We start from the raw sequence: 23989 nt of genomic DNA, 5'->3' as shown, positions 1-23989 counted from the left end.
TGTGTTATTTGTGACCACGGATGCTACAGAATTATAAATTCTTCTCTCAAGGAAGGGATCACCTCTTAATTTCATTAATTATTCCCTACTACCAAACACAGTGTTTTATTTGCAAAATAACTCAATAAACATTTGTTATTATGGATACAAAATATAAAATAATATATACATAACTTAGGACATACTAAAAATAAGAGCTTCAGAGTTCAGAATATTAATATGACCAGATTTTCCACAAGTAACAAGAATGCTCTAAGGCTGAAAACAACTTTTAAAAATAGAATAAAAGCATAAATCTAAAATATTTTAAAAATGCATATAATTTGTTACACTGTATAGAAAGTTAATGGGTAGAGCCATATGTTAATTTAAATGGGATGCATTTAGGGTGTCATGTGAAAATATATTTTCTAATGGAATGTTCAATGCAGTAAAAATTTGTGTGAAGTTAATAGTTTATTAACTTCTAAACCATACAACAGTGAGCGTCCTTAAAGAATGAAGAAAAAGATGTGCATTAGCATTCTAAATTCAGGTAGTTCTGTAGACGAACAGGAATTAGAAGTGAAAATATTCCATTTGGGAGCATATTGTTGGTCAGTAGTTGAGCCCTGATGGTTATTCTGCAAAGATGTAATAGTTCACATGGATCTTTGTATCTTGTTGAAGGAATGTAGTCCAGCCAATTTGAAATAATTGGACGTCTTCCTAAACTTAGCTGTGTCTAAAGAAAAGGGAAAAGGGAAATTATAAACATTTTAATTGTTTTATTTGAATTCACAAAATGCATCTTAAATTTATTTAACCCTTATAATATTTTTTTAAAACATTTTCACTTGAGGCAAGAATTTTCACTCCCATTTTATTCTCACAATCATATATAAGGTTTAATGTGTCTAAGGACACAAAACATTATTTCTTACAACAATGAATCTGTATGTTTTTAATTTTAGACAGACCATACACTTATGGTTTATTAGCTTCTTCTAGAGTAGTGTTGCCAATTTGACCAGTTTGACTGGAATTATCTAGGAGACTTTAGAAAATATTAATGCTGAGGTTCTACTCCAGAATTTCTGATTTAGTTAGTGTGGGGTTGGGCACAGACAACATAAATCCTAAAAGTTCCACCAGGTAATTCCAACCATTGTAGAGTAAAACTACATACTGCTGAATCATGAGAAGACCTAACAAGAGGCCCATACCCACGAAGATAACTTTTTACGTTTTAGTTAAGCTACCCTTTTAAAGATTTAGTTCTAGAAGCCAAATGTTATTAGGCTGATTTAGAAGTAAAAGACATTGCTGTGTTATAGAGGTACTTCTCCAGAGGAACCTACACTCTACAGACTACATGACACTTTAACTTAAATGATATATAATTTTTCATTGTTCAGTAAACAATTATTTAAAGAATATCTCATGTATACTCAGCATTGACCTTGGTGCTTGGGATAATTGCTAGGCTACGCAAAATAGACATAGCCTCTGCAATCACAGAACTGTGGTCTAGAAGTAAAGATATCTAAATGTATATTTACAATAAAACTGGCAAATGTGGAAATGAAAAGCAGGGTTATTTAGAATTCTTTAAGCTGGTTTTTATGCCATTTTTCACCTTATTGCTCAATGCTACTTCACTTATTAAGCTGAAATTGATTGGAATCCAGCTTTAACTGCTTTGCCACTCAGGTGATTTTGATCAACTAATTCTCTCCTAGTACTCTTCTATTTTGAGTGTACCTCAGCAATAGCATTCATGGACCTGGTTGAGAATCCATATGTCCTATCGACATATGTGCAGGACTAACACTGGACAAGGATAAGCAAATTACTAACGAAGCAAAAAAAATTTTTTTAACATTTTTATTGGAGTATAATTGCTTTACAATGGTGTGTCAGTTTCTGCTGTATAGCAAAGTGAATCAGCTATACATGTATGTACATCCCCCTTTCTCCTCCCTCTTGTGTCTCCCTCCCACCCTCCCTATCCCACCCCTCTAGGTGGTCACAAAGCACCAAGCTGGTCTCCCTCTGCTATGTGGCTGCTTCCCACTAGCTATCTATTTTACATTTGGTCGTGTATGTATGTCCATGCCACTCTCTCACTTCGTCCCAGCTTACCCTTCCCCCTCCTCGTGTCCTCAAGTCCATTCTCTATGTCTGCATCTTTATTCCTGTGCTGCCCCTAGGTTCTTCAGAACCATTTCTTTTTTTTTTAGATTCCATATATATGTGTTAGTATATGGTATTTGTTTTTCTCTTTCTGACTTACTTCACTCTATATGACAGTCTCTAGGTCCATCCACCTCACTACAAATAACTCAATTTCTTTTCTTTTTATGGCTGAGTAATATTCCATTGTATAAGTAAAGAAGCAAAAAATTTTTTTTTTATTTTTTATTTTTAAAAATTAGTTGCCAAGGACTTCTCTGGCGGTCCAGTGGTTAAGAGTCCATGTTTCCAGTACAGGTGGCACGGGTTCAATCCCTGGTCAGCGAACTAAACTAAGATTCCACATGCCATGTGGTGCAGCCATAAAAACAAAAACAAAAACTAGCAACAAAATTTGGTGCCAGGGCTTCCCTTGTGGCACAGTGGTTAAGAATCTGCCTGCCAATGCAGGGGACACAGTTTCGAGCCCTGGTCTGGGAAGATCCCACATGCCGTGGAGCAACTAAGCCCGTGTGCCACAACTACTGAGCCTGTGCTGTAGAGCCTGTGAGTCACAACTACTGAGCCCATGAGCTGCAATTACTGAAGCCCACACACCTAGAGCCCGTGCTCCACAACAAGAGAAGCCACCGCAATGAGAAGTCCGCAGACCACAACCAAGAGTAGCCCCTGCTTGCCACAACTAGAGAAAGCCCATGCGCAGCAACGAAGACCCAATGCAGGCAAAAATAGATAAATTAAATAAATTTTTAAAAAATGCTTAAAAAAAATTGGTTGCCAAAATAATTTGACGAATTTGCTGTCCTTACAGTTGGCCCAGGCATGGTTGATTGATATGCATTGTTAAAGGTTAAAAAAATTAAAGACCCAACAGAACTGTATTTCTTAGGAGTTTATTTCTGAAGTCACACCTTTAAAGATAAGGGGAACTGCTAGATTCCTTGGTACTTTGACTGGTTTAAATTTATAGGGGTAGCTTTCTTTACCTTATGCAGACTTATTTCTCTTTTTTTTAATTAATTTTTATTGGAGTATAGTTGCTTTACAATGTTGTGTTAGCTTCTACTGCACAGCAAAATGGAACAGTTATACATATACATATATCCCCTCCATTTAGGACACTACAGTGCATTAAGTAGAGTTCCCTGTGCTGTACAGTATGTTCCCATCAGTTGTCTATCTTAGACTTATTTCTTGATACTAATAGACATGATACAATTTGATGCTGAAACTTGCAGTTCATTTTGACAGGATAAACATGCCCTTCATGTGGTTGATTTTTTTTTAAACCTTATCAAGGAGAAACTCTTCACATTTCTGAGGGATAGATATTTTCAATTGAGCAAATATTTAAAGCCTTTATATTTTCATGCTTAAAATTGTTCAGGAATTTTGAAAAGGAAAATATGTTTCTTGGTATGTGATTATAGTGGGGAGAAATGTAACTTTCATTTTACAATATTCTATTGGAAAAGAAGTCTGTTAAAAGTTTAATTTGTTCTGTTTTGTTTTTGTTTTTAAATTTAATTTATTTATTTTTGCTGAGTTGGGTCTTTGTTGCTGCGCGTGGGCTTTCTCTAGTTGTGATGAGTGGGGGCTACTCTTCATTGCAGTGCATGGACTTCTCATCGCGGTGGCTTCTCTTGTTGCAGAGCATGGGCTCTAGGCTCGTGGGCTCAGTAGTGGTGGCTTGCGGGCTCAGTAGTTGTGCACAGACTTAGTTGCTCCACGGCATGTGGGATCTTCCCAGACCAGGGCTCAAACCTGTGTCCCCTGCATTGGCAGGCAGATTCTTAACCACTGAGCCACCAGGGAAGCCCTGTTCTGTTTTTGAGACATAGAAATCCTAATAAACAGGTTATTATGTAATTAGAATATAATAACATACATCTACTTAATAACTACTAAAATAAACTATACTAACTTAAAAAAATTATTTCATATTTAGAAGACATAAAATTATGAAATAAAAGAGCTAATGCTCAAGATAATTAGAATTTTGCCTATTTTTAATTTATAAACATATACTCAGTGATTCACTGGATTGATAGATGAAAAATTAACTTTATTCTTGCCTCACAATTTTATCTTAAAATTGATCAATATTTGAGGCTACACCCAAAGTACAGTATTTTGCTTACCTCTATTTCCCTGGTTGAAATGACAGAAAGCACTCTGGAACAAAGCACTAAACATGTTTTGGCATCTTCCTGGACGTCTACCAGTTCATGATCAACCATTATCCTCACTCTTGAGGAGTAGAGCAATATTGTTAACACAATGTTGATAGGGTTTTTTTCTCTTTCTACGATTCCATATTGCAGGAGTATTTTTAAGATATTGGATTGTCTCATCTGAGCTACATAAAGTAGAGGTGTGATTCCACTTAATGGGCTTGGACAGTATACTGGTGTGAAAGTTCTGTGAATCAGACAAACAAGAAAAACCTCATTGAATATAGAATTAAGAAATGTGGTAAAAACTTTGTCTTAACAGTAAAGGGAAAATAATAGTATTATCTTAAATAGTAAATATCTTAAATAACATTAATGTAACTTCTCCTTTATATATAGTATGTCTTAAAAAGAGTTTTCCACTCCGAATCTAGGCCAACCTGAAGGTCAAAAAATAAGAAAACTGTACTACACACTTAAATCCCGTTTACACTTGTAAAAACAAACAAACAAAAAGATTTACAGTGTGTGGAAAGTGTTTAGTTTTAGTAATAGCAATTCTGTTTCTCATTTGAGAAATCCATAGTGATTGGAACTAATATTATGAAACTGATATAGCTCTGGAAAATCTAAAATGGAAAAGAGGGACAGACTTTTTTATTTCGCTTTATTAATAGAACAGAATTCTGTGACCCTTTTGTTTTTGTTGTTCTTGATCATGTATCAGGCTTGAGATTGAATTGAGTGTGAAAATTAGACGGAAAAGGAATAAGTTCAACTACCTTAATTCTATTTTTCAACTTTAATAAAATCAGAGTTGGTATTTTCAGGTTGAAGAAATGTAAATTATGATGAGGGTCATATCAGGTCCCTCCAGGACAGAATTTAATTTGCCTTCTTCAGTAGAGTTTTGAGAGTTCTCTGAAATCTTGTTTTTCCTGGATTGCTATATGATGACTGGACTTGAAAATTTCTCCTCCCTTATGACAGAAATGAAAATGTTATTTTTTTCTAATTGTGTATAGTTCTTGCAATTGTTTCATTTAATAGACATTTATGTTTGCTATTGAATTGGTTACTATATGTAGATAGGACATGGTAGAATCAGCCACAGGGAATTTTGTATTAATTATCAAGCTTTGATTTGGCCAAGTAGACATTGCTTTTAGGACTAAAGGTCCTTGTCTCTGGAATTCTCTTGGTTGATCTAATAAAATACTAATATATTCTGCAGAACAGCATACAAACTATAAATATTAGTTTCGGACAATTATGCCTAGCAAGAAAAGCATTATTCAAAAAGAACTTTAAGATTTCAAATAATTAAGATGGAAGGCAACATGGTATAGTGTTAAAAACAATAGAGATTTAAAGGTTCTAGATTCTAGGTTTTAGTTCTCCTAACTAAGAAGTCAGCTTCTTTGAGTCTCCATTTCCTCATGCATTTATGTATTCATTCGCTCATCCATTCATTAACTAATTTATTTAACACTGGCTTGTCCAGAGCATACTGAGTACTAGATATGCAAAGATGAAAGATGTAGTCCTTGATCTCAAGATGCTTATTATAGTCTAGTAAGGGAAACAAACAAGTAATTCAATAAATACAGTACAAGGTGATAATTGCTACGATAGAAACATGCTTGGGGAACTGTAGAAACACCAAGGAGGGACACCTAACTCTATCTGGGTTAGTCATTGCCTGTAGGTTATTCTGGATCTAAGACTTGAAGGTCATATTGTGGCAATAAAAAGATTGGAAAGAATGTTTCATTTACAAACATAAACCAACACTGGAATATTGTTATGCAAGAACTAGCTATATAAAATACATCTTTTATATTAGATAAGTTCTCTGGTTGAAGTGTATTTGGGGTCCTAGAGACCTCCCATATGGTGATTCTCTTGTCAGGAGCTCCAAAAAGTACAGTTTGAAAATTACTAGACCAACTAGTTTATCTCCAAAGCTTCACTGAGCTCTGAAATGCCAAGATTTTGTGATTTTTAAAAAAATAGTGTGGTGCAGTGCAGAATAGTGTTTTAGAAATTAAGAAGTGGGATTTTTGTCATCACTCTACCAGTGGCACTATATATATTCTTCTAACTCTGTATAAAGTATATATACACTCTCTCCTAGAGTCATCTCCAGATCAATATTGTCCTGAACATCTCATCTTTTTCACAAATACTTCCAACACATATCCAAAATTGAACTTCTAAACTAATTCTACATTCCCTCTCCTGATTGTTGGTATTCACTTTCCCAAACCACCACTGCATTCAACTCTTTTACATTTCTTTGATTTGTATATGTTCTTCCCTTCCATTTTCAATTCTGGGACAAGTCTTGCTCATCGTATAAGACCCTGTCTAATAAACTCTATGGCACTTTGTACATAGCTCCATTAAGCTCTTATCATTTTGGACAACTTACTTAATGTCTCTAATCTTTCATTTTCTTATGTTCAAAATCAATGCATGGGCAAGATAAACTATAAAATTTTAAGTTCTACAGGGCAATACTCTTTGTCTGTTTAATATACTTTTATATCCCTAAATGCCTAGAACAATGCTTGGCCCATAGTACATACTCAAATATATGTTAATTGATTTTTTTTTACCATTATCCTGAAAATTATTATTTTAAAGTTATTCTGTAGCTTTCGGGCCTAGTCAGAATTTTAGTGAAGTGCAATCATTTAACATTTTCAAAAGCAGTCTAATTTATTCATCTTGCTAACTCTTAAGAAGATATTTGCCTTAAGAGACTTATAAGTATGGGAATTCACGGGACTTAGGGGACAAAAAATACTGTAAGTGGCCCTTGTTAAGATTTAGAGATATTAGTTCATTTTAAGATATTAAGATTGACATTACTGTAGAAAATATTTTGGACCAAAAATGTTGAAAACATAACTAAAACTCAAATAGGTTTAAAATGAGATTCAAAAGTCTAGTCTGTACCCAAATGACATATGATTAATCCTCATGTTTAAAGATCATGTTATTGTAAACCAAAATTTGCTTAATCTGTCCTGGCAGTTAATTATTACAGTACTTATATGGATGGAATGAGGCAAGCAAAGCAAGAATCAATTTTTAAATGTGAGGTTAATGAACTGAACCCTCTGTATCTGAAAACCTGTCATATATGCACTTATGAAATGGGACATAATATTTCCATATAGACATGCAGGGAATGATTCCGTTTTGTAGCTATAATAATTATTTCTAAAAATTTTCCTAGCATTTCTCTTCTGGTTTCCAGCTGCCAATTTAATAGACCTTTCTTCATAATAATTTTATCTTTGATATTTGACAGTTGACTTTCTTCAGATGTTTTCCCATGACTCCGTGGGACCATTCTCTTCAAGTTATGCATCTACCTCTTTGACTATTCATTCTCAACCCTCTTTCACTGATTCCTCTTCCTCTGCCCTCAACATCTAGGTAAAGTAGATGTGGCGTTTTGACTAATTTTCATCTGATTAATTGTTCTCAGGCAATTTCATCTATGACTATAACATGATAACTACTGTCTGTTAATTTATTCACCAAATACTTACTGAATGCATACTGTATGCCAGGCACCCTTTTGGGTACTTGGGATATATGAGTGAACAAAACAAAGATGCCGCTTCTTGCTAATATAGTAGTGAGGGATAACAGACAATATATAGCAGAAGGAACATAGCAAACAAGCCAATTTCATAATATGTTAGAAGGTTTGATAGTATTCTGGGAAAAAGAAAAAGTAGTGCAGGATAAGAAGTATGGAAGTGCTGGGAAGGTGCAGTGAGGGCATTTCTCAATTTTATTTTATTTTTTTAATTTAAATGCAGTTGACATGCAATATTATATTGGTTTCAGGTGTATAACATAGTGGTTTGATATTTATACACAATATGAATTGATCACCACAATAATCTGTCACCGTACAAAGTTATTACAATATTATTGACTATATTCCCTATGCTGTAAATTACATTCCCATGACCTATTTATTTTATAACTAAAAGTTTTTACCTCTTAATCTCCTTCACCTATTTTTCCCAATTCCATACTACCCCTGCCGTGAAACCAACAGTTTGTATCTATGAGTCGGTTTCCTTTTTGTTTTTTGTTTTGTTTTTTTAGATTCCACATGTAAGTGAAATCATACAGTATTAGTTTTTCTCTGTCTGACTTATTTCATTTAGCATAATACCCTCTAAATCTGTCCATGTTGTCACAAATAGCAAGATTTTATTCTTTTGTATGGCTGAGTAATAATACATTGTATATATGTATATATGCACAGACACCACTTCTTTATCCATTCATCTATTGATGGACACTTAGGTTGCTTCCATATCTTGGCTATTGTAAATAATGCTGCAAGGAACATAGGGGTGCATATATCTTTTTTAATTAGTATTTTCATTTTCTTCACATAAATACCCAGAAGTAGAATTGCTGGATCATATGGTAACTCTATTTTTAATTTTTTTGAGGAAACTACGTACTATTTTCCATAGCGGCTGCACCAATTTACATTCCCACCAACAGTGCACAAGGGTTCCCTTTTCTCTATATCTTCACTAACACTTATTGGTGGTCTTTTTGATAATACGTGTTCTGACGGGGGAAGGTGATATCTCATTGTGGTTTTATAAATTTAGTTATTTATCTATTTATTTATCTATTTATGGCTGAGTTGGGTCTTTGTTGCTGCACATGGGCTTTCTCTAGTTGTGGTGAGCGGGGGCTACTCTTGGTTGTGGTGCACAGGCTTCTCATTGCAGTGGCTTCTCTTGTTGTGGAGTGCAGGCTCTAGGCATGCGGGCTTCAGTAGTTGTGGCACACATGCTCAGTAGTTGTGGCTTGTGAGCTCTAGAGCGCAGGCTCAGTAGTTGTGGTGCAGGGGCTTAGTTGCTCCACGGCATGTGGGACCTTCCCGGACCAGGGCTCAAACCCGTGTCCCTTGCATTGGCAGGTGGATTCTCAACTGCTGCGCCACCAGGGAAGTCCCCTCAATATGGTTTTAATTTGCAGTTCTCTGGTGATTAGTGATGTTGAGCATCTTTTCACATATCTATAGGCCATCTGTATGTCTTCCTTGGAAAAAAAATACCTATTCAGGTCCCCTGCACCTCTTTAAATTTGATTTTTATAATATTGAGTTGTATGAGTTCTTTATATGTTTTAGATTTTTTTTTTTTTTTGCAGTATGCAGGCCTCCCACTGTTGTGGCCTCTCCCGTTGCGGAGCACAGGCTCCGGACACGCAGGCTCAGCAGCCATGGCTCATGGGCCCAGCCACTCCGCGGCATGTGGGATCTTCCCGGACCGGGACACGAACCCGCGTCCCCTCCATCGGCAGGCGGACTCTCAACCACTTGCGCCACCAGGGAAGCCCTATATGTTTTAGATATTAACCACTGGTTGGATATATTGTTTGCACATAACTCTCCCCACTCAATAGGTTGCCTTTTCATTTTTTTGATGGTTTCCTTTGCTATCCAAAAGCTTTTTAGTTTGATGTAGTCCCATTCGTTTAGTTTTGCTTTTGTTGCCCTTGCCTGAGGATACATATCCAAAAAAATATTGCAAAGACTGATGTAAAATTGCATACTGCCTATGTTTTCATCTAGAAGTTTTATGGTTTCAGGTCTTATATTTAGATCTGTAACCATTTTGAGTGTATTTTTGTATATGGTGTAAGAAAGTGGTCCAGGTTGATTCTCTTGTGTGTAGCTGTCCAGTTTTCCCAACACCATTTATTGAAGATGTTGTTTTTTCCCCATTGTATATTCTTGCCTCCTTTGTTATAGATTGATTGACCATATAAGCATGGGTTTATTTTTGGACTGTCTATTCTGTTCCATTGATCTATGTGTCTGTTTTTGTGCCAGTACTATACACTTTTGATGACTATAGCTTTGTAGTATAGCTTGAAATCAGGGAGCATGATACCTCCAGCTTTGTTCTTCTTTATAAAGGTTGCTTTGGCTGTTCATGGTCTTTCAAGATTCCATACAAATTTTAGGATTATTGGTTTCAGTTTCATGAAAAATACCATTGTTATTCTGATAGGGATTGCATTGAATATGTAGATTGCTTTGCGTAATTTGGACATTTTAACTGTTAATTCTTTGAATCCATGAGCATGGTATATCTTTCCATTTATTTCATCAATATCTTCAATTTCTTTCATCAATATCTTATAGTGGTTTTTGTGGTAAGTTTATTTATTTTGGCTGCATTGGGTCTTTGTTGCTGTACACAGGCTTTCTCTAGTTGCAGCAAGAGGGAGCTACTCTTCGTTGCAGTGTGCAGACTTCTCATTGCAGTGGCTTCTCTTGTTGCAGAGCATGGGCTCTAGGTGCTCGGGCTTCAGTAGTTGTGGCTCGCGGGCTCAGTAGTTGTGACTCGCAGGCTCAGTAGTTGTGGCGCACAGGCTTAGTTGCTCCGCAGCATGTGGGATCTTCCCAGACCAGGGCTCAAACCCGTGTCCCCTGCATTGGCAGGCGGATTCTTAACCACTGCACCACCAGGGAAGTCCCAATATCTTATAGTTTTCAGAGTACAGGTCTTTCACCTCCTTGGTTAAATTTATTGCGAGATGTTTTATTCTTTTGATACAATTATAGATGGGATTGTTTTCTTAATTTCTCTTTCTGATAGTTGGTAACATTTAGAAATGCAATAGATTTCTTTACTGATTTTGTATCCTGCAACTTTACTAGATTTGTTTATTAGTTCTAATAAATTTTTTTGTGGACTCTTTAGGGTTTTCTCTATATAGTGTCATGTCATCTGCAAATACTGACGGTTTTACTTTTTTCTTTCCAATTTTTCCAATTTTGTCTCTTTTTCTTGTTTGATTTGCTGTGGCTAGGACTTCCAATACTATGTTGAATAAAAGTGGTGATAGTGGGCATCCTTTTCTTGTTCCTGATCTTAGAGGAAAAGCTTGCAGGTTTTCAACCGAATAATATGTTAACAATGAGTTTATCATATATAGCCTTTATTATGTTGAGGTATGTTCCCTCTATACCCACTTTGTTGAGAGTTTATATCATAAATGGATGTTGAATTTTGTCAAATGTTTTTTCTGCCTCTATTGAGATGATTATATGGTGTTATTCTTTGTTTTGTTAATGTGGTGTATCAGGTTGATTGATTTACGCATATCGAACCATTCTTGCATCCCTGGAATAAATTCTACTTGATCATGGTGTATATCCTTTTAATGTATTATTGAATTTGGTTTGTTATTCTTTTGTTGAGGATGTTTGCATCTGTGTTCATCAGGGATATTGGCCTGTAATTTTATTTTATTATTTTTTTCAAAGTGCGTTTATCTGCTTTTGGTATCAGGCTAATGTGGGCCTCATAGAATGAGTTTGGGAGCATTCCTTCCTTTTCAATTTTTTGGATGGTTTGAGAAGGATTAAGTCCTTTTTGAATGTTTGGTAGAATTCATGAAAGTGTCTGGTCCTAAACTTTTGGCATTTTCCAATTTTAAATAGGATTATAGGAGAGGGCTCTACTGAAATGTGACATTAGATAAAGAAGAAGGAGATGAAGAAGTTAGCCATTTGGACATTTAAGAACCCTAAGGCAGGAGAGTGTGCCTGGGGTGGTGGAGGAAGAGTAAGGGAGCCTGTGTGGCTAAAAGTGTGAAAAGGGTGAGGGATAGTAGGAAATGAGGACAGAGGTAATGGAATGTCACGTCGTGTAAAGCCTTGCAGATCACTGTAAGAACTTCATCTTTTACTCTAAATGGAATGGAAGAGCCACTGGAGATTTTGAGTAAAAAAAAGCAGCACGATCTCACCTTCATTGAGAATTTGTTATGGAATAGAAGGAGAGAAATCACTTAACTTAGGTGATAACAGTGGAGATGATCAAATTCTGTATATTGTTTAAAGGTAGACTCAACAGATGTCCTGACAGACTAAGATGTGCAATGTAAAAGAGAGACATCAAGGATGACACTACATAATAGCTACCTACTGCACATCTTTACCTGGATATCCCTTAGGCAATGCAAACACATGCATCCAAAACTGACTTTGTAGTCTCTTGTAATAATTTTGATAGATTTGTGGCATGACCATTGTGGGAGACTGAAATAGCCTCTCAATATGGCAAAAGGGATTTTGCAGATATAATTAGGATAAGGATCTTGAGGTGCGAGATTATCCAGGGGGGCCCAGTATAATCACAAGAGTCCTTATAAGAGATGTCAGAGAATGACAGAAGCAGAGCCAGTGAAGGAGATAGGACTACAGTGTTGGCTTTGAAGATGGAGGAAGAGACCATGAACCAAGGAATGTAGGCAGCTCTAGAAGCTGGCAAAGGCAGCTAGAGTATCTAGCTAGAGCCCTCTAAGGCTCTCCCTTAGAACCTCCAGAAGGAACCCACCCTGTGACATCTTGATTTTAGCCCTTGTAGCCTCATTTTGGACTCTGACCTTCAGAACTATAAAATAATAAATTTATATTATTTTAAGCCACTAAGTTTGTGGCAGCTTTGTTACAGCAGCAAAAGGAAGCTAATACAATCATCAATGAGTCTCAAAATTTAGAAATTTGAAGAGTAACTCTTCTCTTTCATTTTCTACTTCTAATCACCTACTGTAATGCCTGGTTATTCTATTTAGTAATATCTCTTCTTTTCCCTATTGCTATTGTTTTTAGTTTAAGTCCTCATTATGATTTACCTAGGGATTGGGGGGGGGGATGGTGGCAGAGCAGATTAGTTCTTCCCCCAAAACTATTATAAGTACACATGTAATCTTAGGTAGCACACTGGGCATGCTATGCAAATTCAGTTTCAAGCACCTCCTCTAACCACCTCCCTCTTTTCAATCAGATTGCTTCCCTCAACCCTTCCTCTACAGAAATTCTGGACCTGCCATTCTACCTGGAGTGTTTGAGCAGTCTACTAACTAGTCTCCCTAATTCTAGCTGCACCCTCCCTTACCACAGTCCAGTCTTCAAATGGGAGCTAATGAATCTTCTCATACTTCAAGTCTGAAAAGACCTTCACTGATTGGGTATCACCCATGGTATAAATTTCAAATTCCTTGGTATGGCCTCCAAAGTCCTTCAAGGGCTCTCTTTTAGGCCTTATCTGTCACTATTACCTGATTTCCAACTCACTTTCTAGCAATTGCTGAATTGCCTGTAGTCACTGGATACAACATGTTTGTATCTCTCCTGGCTTTAGTCAGCCTCTCTCTGCCTAGATTACATTTCTTCAAGGGAAAGACAGGGAAAACTCCTTTTTACATTTTAAAAATAAATTTAAGACATCACCTCTTCTAAAGTGCCTTCTCCGATACCAGCTCCTCCCCAATATTAATGATGTCCTCTGTTCTTTCTACCTCTATATGCTTCTATTTTTGAACTTATAGTATAATTATAATTTTTTATGGCTTATGTACTAGTCTGTGAGCTCTCCAAAATCAGGAAATATGTCTACTTTGTTTTTGTATCCTCAGCAAATAACACAGTGCCTGGTACTTAGAAAATGCTTAATAAATGATTATTGTTATTTTAACTGAATGATGTCATCTCTCTTTATCCACTTACAGTCTTCCATACTGTGGCATTTATTTTTGCAGGTTTATTGCAAAAATGAACAAACTTAAGTTCCTTTCTCTCATTAATTCTGTCTCTTCTCCTCCAGAGACCTATTTAGACACCTCATTATTGGGTTAGCGAAATTATCAAACTGGAGTGTATACAGGGGAAGGTGACCAAAGAATGATGCTGCTATGGAAATAAAGAACAACAGATAATAGGAAACATAAGGTATTTATTATGGGAACATAATAGCTATGTTCAAATATTTGAGAGGTTTTCATACAGGACAGAGAATGAGTAGACTTTGTATTCTATATCTCTGGGGGCAGAGTTGGAGAAATGGAGACAGAATTCAGTGCACTATGAGGAAGAAGAATCTAATAAAGCTGTATAAAAATTCATTTTTTCATCCAACACAATCTTCATTAACCACTTACTATGTATCTGCATAGTTCTAGACATGAGGATTCAAAGCTGAAGCAATAGTCAAAGTTCCTCCTTTCCTGGAGCTTACTTTTAGCAAGAGTAGACAGTGGACAACAAATGTGTGGTTGGAATATAGTGTTCAAGGGGGAGAATGACATGAGATTAGAATTTGGGAGATTGGATTTGGGGACATATCATATGGGAGGTTTTTGTTTTTTTTTTTTTAATTTTTGGCTGCGTTGGGTCTTTGTTGCTGCACGTGGGCTTTCTCTAGTTGCGGTGAGCCAGGGCTACTCCTCGTCAGGGTGTGCGGGCCTCTCACTGCGGTGGCCTCTCCTGCTGCAGAGCATGGGCCCTAGGCGCATGGGCTTTGGTAGCTGTGGCCCACGGGCCCAGTTGCCCTGTGGCACGTGGGACCTCCCGGACCAGGACTCAAACCCATGTCCCCTGCATTGGCAGGCGGACTCTCAACCACTGCACCATCACAGAAGTCCCCATATGGGAGTTTTAAAAAATGGTTATTGAGTTTGAATTTTATTTCACCTGTAGTAGGAAAACTTTGGATGATTTTAAGCGTGGGTGGTATGGCCTATTTTACATTTTTATAAGGTCACTCAGGCTTCTGAGTCAAGAATGGATTGTAAGAGGGAAGAGTGGAAGCTGGAAGACTCTTTAGGAGTCCATTGGAGTTGTCTAGGCAAGAGACAATGGTGGCTTCACCTACGTTAGAAACTGAGAAGATGAAAAGTATAACTAATTGTTACATATTTTAGAGATTAAATAAAAAAGATTTGCTGATGTGTTGTGAAAGAAAGAGAAGAAGCAAACATAAATCCTAGATTTTTGGCCTGAGCAACAGAGGTCATTACTCAAGTGCAGAATTCAGGGGAAGGAGCAAGTTGGCAGGTATAGTGTGAGTAAGATCAGTATTCTGTTTTGATTCTGTTAAATTTGAGATGCTCTGTGGAGATGTTGAGCAGACAGCCTCATATAGGAGGAGTCTGGAGCTCAGAGGAGAGGTCATGGCTGGAGATAAAGATTTGGGAGTCATTGGCATATCGTAATATTTAAAGTCGTGGGACTGGGTAAAATCTTTGAGGGAAAATGAGTGGCTAGGAAAGAGAAGGGTCCCTGGCAAAGGAATGATTTACCTCAGGAAATAGTTAACTCACTACTACTAGAGTTGTTCAAGCAGAGACCAGATGAGCACCAACCAGAGATGCACTCTGGGAGTTGCTGCCCAGGAAAAGGGGTTAGGGGAGGTTTGCTAATGAATTCTTAGGTTCCATCTGAATTTAAAATTCTGTGAATCTGAAAGATCCTAAAGATATTGTGGTACTTAGAATTGGCCTGTAATGTGTTTTACCTTGTGGATGCATCTAAGTCAAAATCTGTTAATCTTCAAACAGTTTATTAAGACAGTTGTTAATGGCAGTCTATCATGTCCCACCATATGTTTTTCTTTCATTTTCCTTTCTTTCCTTTCAGTTTTCCCTTCTTGCCCCTCATTAATCTTTTTTTTAACTTATCCTTTCTTCCTTTGTTTTACTTCATTTTTCTTTCCCATGGGCCTGCCAGGGATACACATAGGTACTACTTAACCCAGCTAGTGACACTCAGTGTTAGAAGCTGCTGATCTCTGCTATAGTTACAAATATAATGGTCGTAAAACAACCAAAAAGTACTACTTGGAGTTTTATTTATTGATATTGAAGACTTCAGCTCTCAGTTTTTGTACTTGGGTTATCATTAAGGAAGGTAATCCAGTGGTTCTCTATCACCACAGTGATACACAATCAAGAAAACAACTCTGCTTCAGGCAGAATCTAAATTGGTTTAGTCTTAAACTGATCTTATCTGTCTTGTTTTTCATTGAATACATGGTTCTATCATCATGCCTAGTACAGTGCCTCATGCATAGTAAGGTGATAAGTACTTTGTTGAATGAATGAATAAATGCACATCTGTTCTAATCAAACTAATACCTAAAACCAAAGACTAAATTGCAGTTAGTGCAAACTAAGTAACTTTAAAATCTGTATTACAGACTACAACGAGGTCATATTGGACATTTTATTCTAAGATCCTCAGTAGTATTCATTAGCTAGATTGACACGTTGAGACAATGTGAAAATTTGGTTCTATAGCAGATTGAATCAGGTATTTGACTTTCACTGTGTTCAATTCTGGAGAATTTGGAGTCAAATTTATAATGTTTAACATAAAAATAGGGAATTATTATGTTTAACAAGTATGACTAAGTGAATATGTGTATATATCCTGAATTATACTTTGAAAGACAATTTAGATAGTTTATAGATAAACATTCTCAGTATTCTCAAAAAGAAGAGATCACAGTATTACAAAAAACAATGTCTTTGACTAGTTACAGAAATCTAGGTTGTGTAACACTGCATTACCTTGAACACTTACATATAAGCTTTATAGAGCAAACCACTAGTAATTTATTGGTACATAATAATTTACATATAGGTAAAATTTTACTGAATAAATAATGAAGGAATGAACGAGCAATCAAATCAGGATTCTTTATCCATATGTAGTCACTATGCATATACATTTTAGAAAAAAAGAAGTAGTATATCCTCCTAAAGAGAAATTTTCTCCTTTTATGTTGAAAACATATGAGATTATTACCTCCATATCAGTGCCAGGTTACAACTTCTGTCTTGAACATAGTCTTTTGTCCTCTTGAGGAGCAATTCCACAAAGTCAGGATTACCTTTTCTGGCGAAAACCCAGTACAGAATTGTATTCACACATATTTCAGTAAATTCAAGATTAAAATTTAGTTCAAAACAGTATCTTGATTTTTCCACAAATGCAATATAATCTGTGAGTAGTATGTCAAACCGATCCAAGTCTGTGTACCTCAGAATTTTTGCCAGTGTTCTGTAAATCCTGGGTTCATAACAGTGATATCCCCACTGACCCAAAAACTGCAAGGATGGTCTTTTAACAATTTTGTCAATGAGATCGCAGAACATATTGCTTTGTGGACAAGAAGTCTTTCGACATAATTTAGAAGATTTACTCATTGCTACTTAAGGCAACGATATAGAAATAAAATCACAGGAAGTCATACTGTAATCCTTGAGTTACTCTACAAACAGGAAGTGCTCTTTAAACTGTAGCCAGAAATAAATATCATGTGAAATATTACCATCAAGTACTGGATGACATCACAATAGATGGAGATCTGTCATCAGCATAGGTCAGAAATTTGGGATATTATATGTAACTGGTGACCTTTAAGAAAGACATATTGGACAGAAATGGCACATGGGAGAGCTATATAATATTAATATAGAATATATAATATATATTGTATATTATATATAATATATAATATATATATTACATATAATATATATATAATAAGATATATTTTTAACTTTCTAAGAATTCAACTCAAGCTAGTATGTATGTTTATCAAGTGCTAAAAGTACAGTCTATACATTAGACAAAATAGTATTAATAATCAGACTGATTATTCTTTTTAGGCTATCATATAACAAAGAGCTAATGATAGAGTGAAAAAGTTCAAGTACTGTTGTTCTCATGTTCTGCATGAGGACTGCACGTTCTCACTTAATCTTCATAGGATATTTTCCCTATGTTATAGTTGAGGAAACTAAGGCTTAGATAGGTTAATAAACCTGCCAATAGGCACTGTATTAATTCTCAGAGAGAAAAGATGTCATACAATATTAAACAAAATTTGGAAACTTTGTTTTAGAATTGTAAGTTTTGTAGAGATTATTCCTCTACATATTAGGCAGAATATATACAGTGGGGTCATTAAAAGTACTTCAAGCTGGGGCTACCCTGGTGGTGCAGTGGTTAAGAATCCGCCTGCCAATGCAGGGGACACAGGTTCAAGCCCTGATCCGGGAAGATCCCACATGCCATGGAGCAACTAAGCCCGTGCGCCACAACTACTGACCCTGCTCTCTAGAGCCTACGAGCCACAACTACTGAGCCTGTGTGCCACAACTACTGAAGCCCACTTGCCTAAAGCCTGTGCTCTGCAACGAGAAGCCACCTCAATGAGAAGGCCACGCACTGCAATGAACAGTAGCCCCTGCTCACCGCAGCTAGAGAAAACCCATGCACAGCAACAAAAAACCCAATGCAGCCGAAAATTAATTAATTAATTAATTTTTTAAAAAGTACTTCAAGCTTATTATGGCATCCTTGTCTCAGTAAAATAAAGCAGAAATATGTTAAGATTGTTTTATCATTATTTTGTAGTTAATGCTTCAGCCAACTTTCTGTTAAATGTAACAACCTTGAGTGTATTTATTAGCAATTTTAAAGGTATTTAAGTATTTTCTTTTTCCTTTTGCATATTTTTCTTTACATAACATGAATGATGCCTCTTTAGTAAAGGGAAGTTATAACTTTAGGTTTACTGTAATATACTTCCAGTAATATTGTATTTTATAAAATCCAAACTCTCTTTTAGCATAAAAACCTAATAAATACTGTCATCTTTGTAAAAACTAAGAATTTTGTTGTTTTCCTCTACTTTCTTTTTCTTCTTTTCCCTAATTCAAAAAATACATTTTTAATTGAACTATTTTTATTGATTTCTTAATAATACCAAACATAAAGGTTGTAAAAAATTGAAACATAATAGAACCAGTGAAAATCCCTCCTTAAGATAAACACATTAGTCCTAAGCATAGGCCATGCCCACTGCCCAAACCCCGCCCCTGCTTAGGCCCCGCCCTCCACAGCCAAGGACTTTCCACCTTTTTTTTTTTTTTTTCTACTCCTCTGTTTAACTACTGTGGTTCTGTTTTACCTTCTGGTTGTTGTTTCATCTATATTTTTATTTTTGTATTCTTTCTAACATATCTGTTAGTTTCCTAGTCTAATTTTATTTCTTTACTTTGTTATTGTTCTCCTTTTTTTTTTTTTTTTTTTTTTTTTTGCCGCCCTGCACAGCTTGCAGGATCTAGGTTCGTGAACCAGGGGTCAGGCTGAAGCTCCTGTGGTGGGAGCTCCGAGTCCGAACCACTGGACTAACAGAGAACCTCAGACCCCGGGGAATATTCATTGGAGTGAGGTCTCCTGGAGGTCTTCATCTCAGCACCAAGCCCCAGCTCTACCCAATAGCCTACAAGCCCCACTGTTGGAAGCCTCAGGCCAAACAACCAGTAAGACAGGAACACAGTCCCACTCATCAAAAAAAAAAGGGGGGGATGACAAAAACATATCTCATAGATGAAGGAGCAAGGTAAAATCCTACAAGACCAAATAAATGAAGGGGAAATAAGCAATCTACCTGAAAAATAATTCAGAGTAATGATAGTAGAGATGATCCAAAGTCTCGGAAATAGAATGGCAGCATGGATTGAGACAATACAAGAAATGTTTAACAAAGATCTAGAAGAACTAAAGAACAAACAGAGATGAACAACACAGTAACTGAAATGAAAAATACACTAGAAGGAAACAATAACAGAATAACTGAGGCAGGAGAATGAATAAGTGAGCTATAAGATGAAATGGGGGAAATAACTGCTGAGAAACAGAATAAAGAAAAAAGAATGAAGATAATTGAAGACAATCTCAGAGACATCTGGGCAACACTAAACACACCAACATTCAAAGTATAGGGTCCCCGAAGAAGAAGAGAAAAAGAAATTGGTCTGAGAAAATATTTGAAGAGATTATAGTGTAAAACTTCCCCAACATGGGAAAGAAAAGAGTCACCCAAGTCCAGGGAGCCCATAGAGTCCCATACAGGATAAACCCTAGGAGAAACATCCATGACACATATTAATCAAACTAACAAAAATTAAATTCAAAGAAAAAATATAAAAGCACTAAGGGAAAAACAAAAAATAACATATAAAGGAATCCCCATAACGTTATCAGCTGATTTTTCAGCAGAAACTGCAGGCCAGAAGGGAGTGGCAGTATATACTTAAAGTGATGAAAGAGAAAAACCTACAACCAAGATTACTGTACCCAGCAAGTATCTAATTTGATTTGAGAAATCAAAGGCTTTTCAGAGAAGCAAAAGCTAAGAGAATTAAGCACCACCAAAGCAGCTTTACAACAAATGCTAAAGAAACTTATTCTAGGTGGTAAACACAAGAGATGAAAAAGACCCACAAAAGCAAACCCAAAACAATTAAGAAAGTGGTGATAGGAACATACATATCGATAATAACCTTGAATATAAATGGATTAAATGTCCCAAGCAAAAGACACAGCCTCGCTGAATGAATACAAAAACATGAACCATATATATGCTGTCTACAAGAGACCCACTTCAGACCTAGGGACACATACAGACTGCAAGTGAAGGGATGGAAAAAGATATTCCATGCAAATGGAAATCAAAAGAAAGCTGGAATAGCAATACTCGTATCAGATAAAATAGACTTTAAAATAACGACTGTTACAACAGATAAGGAAGGACACTACATAATGATCAAGGGATCAATCCAAGAAGAAGATACAACAATTGTAAATATTTATGCACCCAATATAGGAGCACCTAAATACGTAAGGCAAATGCTAACAATCATGAAAGGGGAAATTGGCAGTAACACAATAATAGTAGGGGACTTGAACACCCCACTTACACCAATGGACAGATCATCCAAACAGAAAATCAATAAGGAAACACAAGCTTTAAATGACACAATAGGCCAGATAGATTTAACTGGTATTTATAGAACATTCCACCTGAAAGTGGCAGAATACACTTTCTTCTCAAGTGCACATGGAACATTCTCCAGGATAGATCACATCTTGGGTCACAAATCAAGCCTCAGAAAATTTAAGAAAATTGAAATTGTATCAAGCATCTTTTCTGACCACAACGCTGTGAGATTGGAAATCAGTTACAGGAAAAAAACTGAGAAAAACACAAATACATGGAGGCTAAATGGTGCTCTACTAATTAACCAAGATATCACTGAAGAAATCAAAGAAGAAATTTAAAAATACATAGAAACAAGTGACAACGAAAACATGATGCCCCAAAACCTATGGGATGCAGCAAAAGCAGTTCTAAGAGGGGAATTTATAGCAATTCAATCTCACCTCAAGAAACAAGGAAAATCTCAAATAAACAATCTAACCCTGCAGCTAAAGCAACCAGAGAAAAAGAACAAAGAAAACCCAAAGTCAGTAGAAGGAAAGTAATCATAAAGATCAGAACAGAAATGAAATAGAAACAAAGAAAACAATAGCAAAGATCAATAAAACTAAAACCGGTTCTTTAAGAAGATAAACAAAATTGATAAACCCTTAGCCAGACTCACCAAGAAAAGAAGGGAGCAGATGCAAATCAATAAAATTAGAAATGAAAAAGGAGAAATCACAACAAACACCACAGAAATACAAAGGATTATAAGAGACTACTACAAACAATTATACACTAATAAAATGGACAACCACGAAGAAATGGACAAATTCTTGGAAAGGTACAATTTTCCAAGACTGAACCAGGAAGAATTAGAAAATATAAACAGACCTATCACAAGTAATGAAATTGAGACTGTAATTAAAAATCTTCCAACAGGGCTTCCCTGGTGGCGCAGTGGTTGAGAGTCCGCCTGCTGATGCAGGGGATACGGGTTCGTGCCCTGGTCTGGGAAGATCCCACACGCTGCAGAGCAGCTAGGCCCGTGAGCTATGGTGTTGAGCCTGCACGTCTGGAGCTTGTGCTCCACAACGGGAGAGGCCACAACAGTGAGAGGCCCACATACCGCAAAAAAAAAAAAAAAAATCTTCAAACAAACAAATGTCCAGGAATGGATGGCTTCAGAGGCGAATTCTATCAAACATTTAGAGAAGAGCTAACACTGATCCTTCTCAAACTTCAAACAAATTGCAGAGGGAGGAACACTCCCAAATTCATTATATGGAGTCACCATCACCCTGATACCAAAACCAAAAAAAGATATCACAAAAAAGAACATTATAGACCAATATCACTGATGAACATAGATGCAAAAATCCTGAACAAAATACTAGCAAACAGAATCCAACAACATATTAAAAGGATCATACACCATAATCAAGTGGGGTTTATCCCAGGAATGCAAGGATTCTTCAATATATGCAAATCAATCAATGTGATACACCATATCAACAAATTAAGGAATAAAACCCATATGATCATCTCAATGGATGCAGAAAAAGCTTTTGACAAAATTCAACACCGATTTATGATAAAAACTCTACAGAAAATGGGCATAGAGGGAAACTACCTCAACATAATAAAGGCCATGTATGACAAACCCACAGCAAACATCATACTCAATGGTGAAAAACTGAAAGCATTTCCACTAAGATCAGGAACAAGACAAGGATGTCCACTCTAGCCACTCTTATTCAACATACTTTTGGAAGTCCTAGCCATGGCAATCAGAGAAGAAAAAGAAATAAAAGGAATACAAATTGGAAAAGAAGAAGTAAAACTGTCACTGTTTGCCAATGACATGATCCTATACATAAAAAATCCTAAAGATGCCACCAGAAAACTACTAGAGCTAATCAATGAATTTGGTAAGGTTGCAGGATACAAAATTAATGCACAGAAATCTCTGGCATTCCTATACACTAGGAACAAAAAATCAAAAAGAGAAATTAAGGAAACAATCCCATTTACCATTGCAAAAAAAAACGAATAAAATACCTAGGAATAAACCTACCTAAGGAGGCAAAAGACTTGTACCCAGAAAACTATAAAACACTGATGAAAGAAATCAAAAGATGGCATAAACAGATGGGGAAATATGCCCTGCTCTTAGATTGGAAGAATCAATATTGTGAAAATGACTATACTACCCAAGCAATCTGCAGCTTCAATGCAATCCCTATCAAGCTACCAATGGCATTCTTCACAGAATTTACAATTCATTTACAATTTACAATTTACAATTTACAATTTACAATTCATATGGAAACACAAAAGACCCCGAATAGCCAAAGTAATCAGAAAGCTGGAGGAACAGGCTCTCAGACATCAAACTATACTACAAAGCTACAGTAATCAAGACAGTATGGTACTGGCACAAAAATAGAAATATAGATCAATGGTACAGGATAGAAAGCCCAGAGATAGACCCACGCATATATGGTCACCTAACTTATGACAAAGGAAGGAGAACATACAATGGAGAAAGACAGCCTCTTCAATAAGTGGTGCTGGGAAAACTGGACAGCTACATGTAAAAGAATGAAATTAGAACACTACCTAACACCATACACAAAAATAAGCTCCAAATGGATTAAAGATCTAAATGTAAGACCAGACACTATAAAACTCTTAGAGGAAAACATAGGAAAAACACTCTTTGACATAAACCACAGCAAGATCTTTTTTGACCCACCTCTTAGAGTAATGAAAATAGAAGCAAAAATAAACAAATGGGACCTAATGAAACTTAAAAGCTTTTTCACAGCAAAGGAAACCATAAACAAGATGAAAAGACAATCCTCAGAATGGGAAAAAATATTTGCAAATGAACCAAGGGCCAAAGGATTAATATCTAAAATATGCAAACAGCTCATGGAGTTCAATATCAAAAAAACAAACAATCCAATTAAAAAATGGGCAGAAGACCTAAATAGACATTTCTCC

General features: G+C 36.2%; 1 protein-coding gene across 1 annotated transcript; it reads right to left on the bottom strand.

The window, feature by feature from the left end:
- Positions 1-517: 517 nt before the first annotated feature.
- Positions 518-17481, bottom strand: ASB17 (ankyrin repeat and SOCS box containing 17). The gene is made up of 3 exons (XM_060141923.1): positions 17011-17481; positions 4317-4596; positions 518-724 (listed from the first exon to the last, which is right to left on the bottom strand). The coding sequence occupies exons 1-3, from the start codon at positions 17409-17411 to the stop codon at positions 518-520; spliced, it is 888 nt and encodes a 295-aa protein (XP_059997906.1). The 5' UTR covers positions 17412-17481.
- Between the last annotated feature and the right edge of the window lie 6508 nt (positions 17482-23989).

The sequence above is a fragment of the Lagenorhynchus albirostris genome, chromosome 2 (assembly GCF_949774975.1).
Source record: "Lagenorhynchus albirostris chromosome 2, mLagAlb1.1, whole genome shotgun sequence".
Taxonomy (NCBI): Eukaryota; Metazoa; Chordata; class Mammalia; order Artiodactyla; family Delphinidae; genus Lagenorhynchus; species Lagenorhynchus albirostris.
Note: the sequence above shows the minus strand (reverse complement) of the source record. Positions and strands in the feature narration are given on the sequence as shown.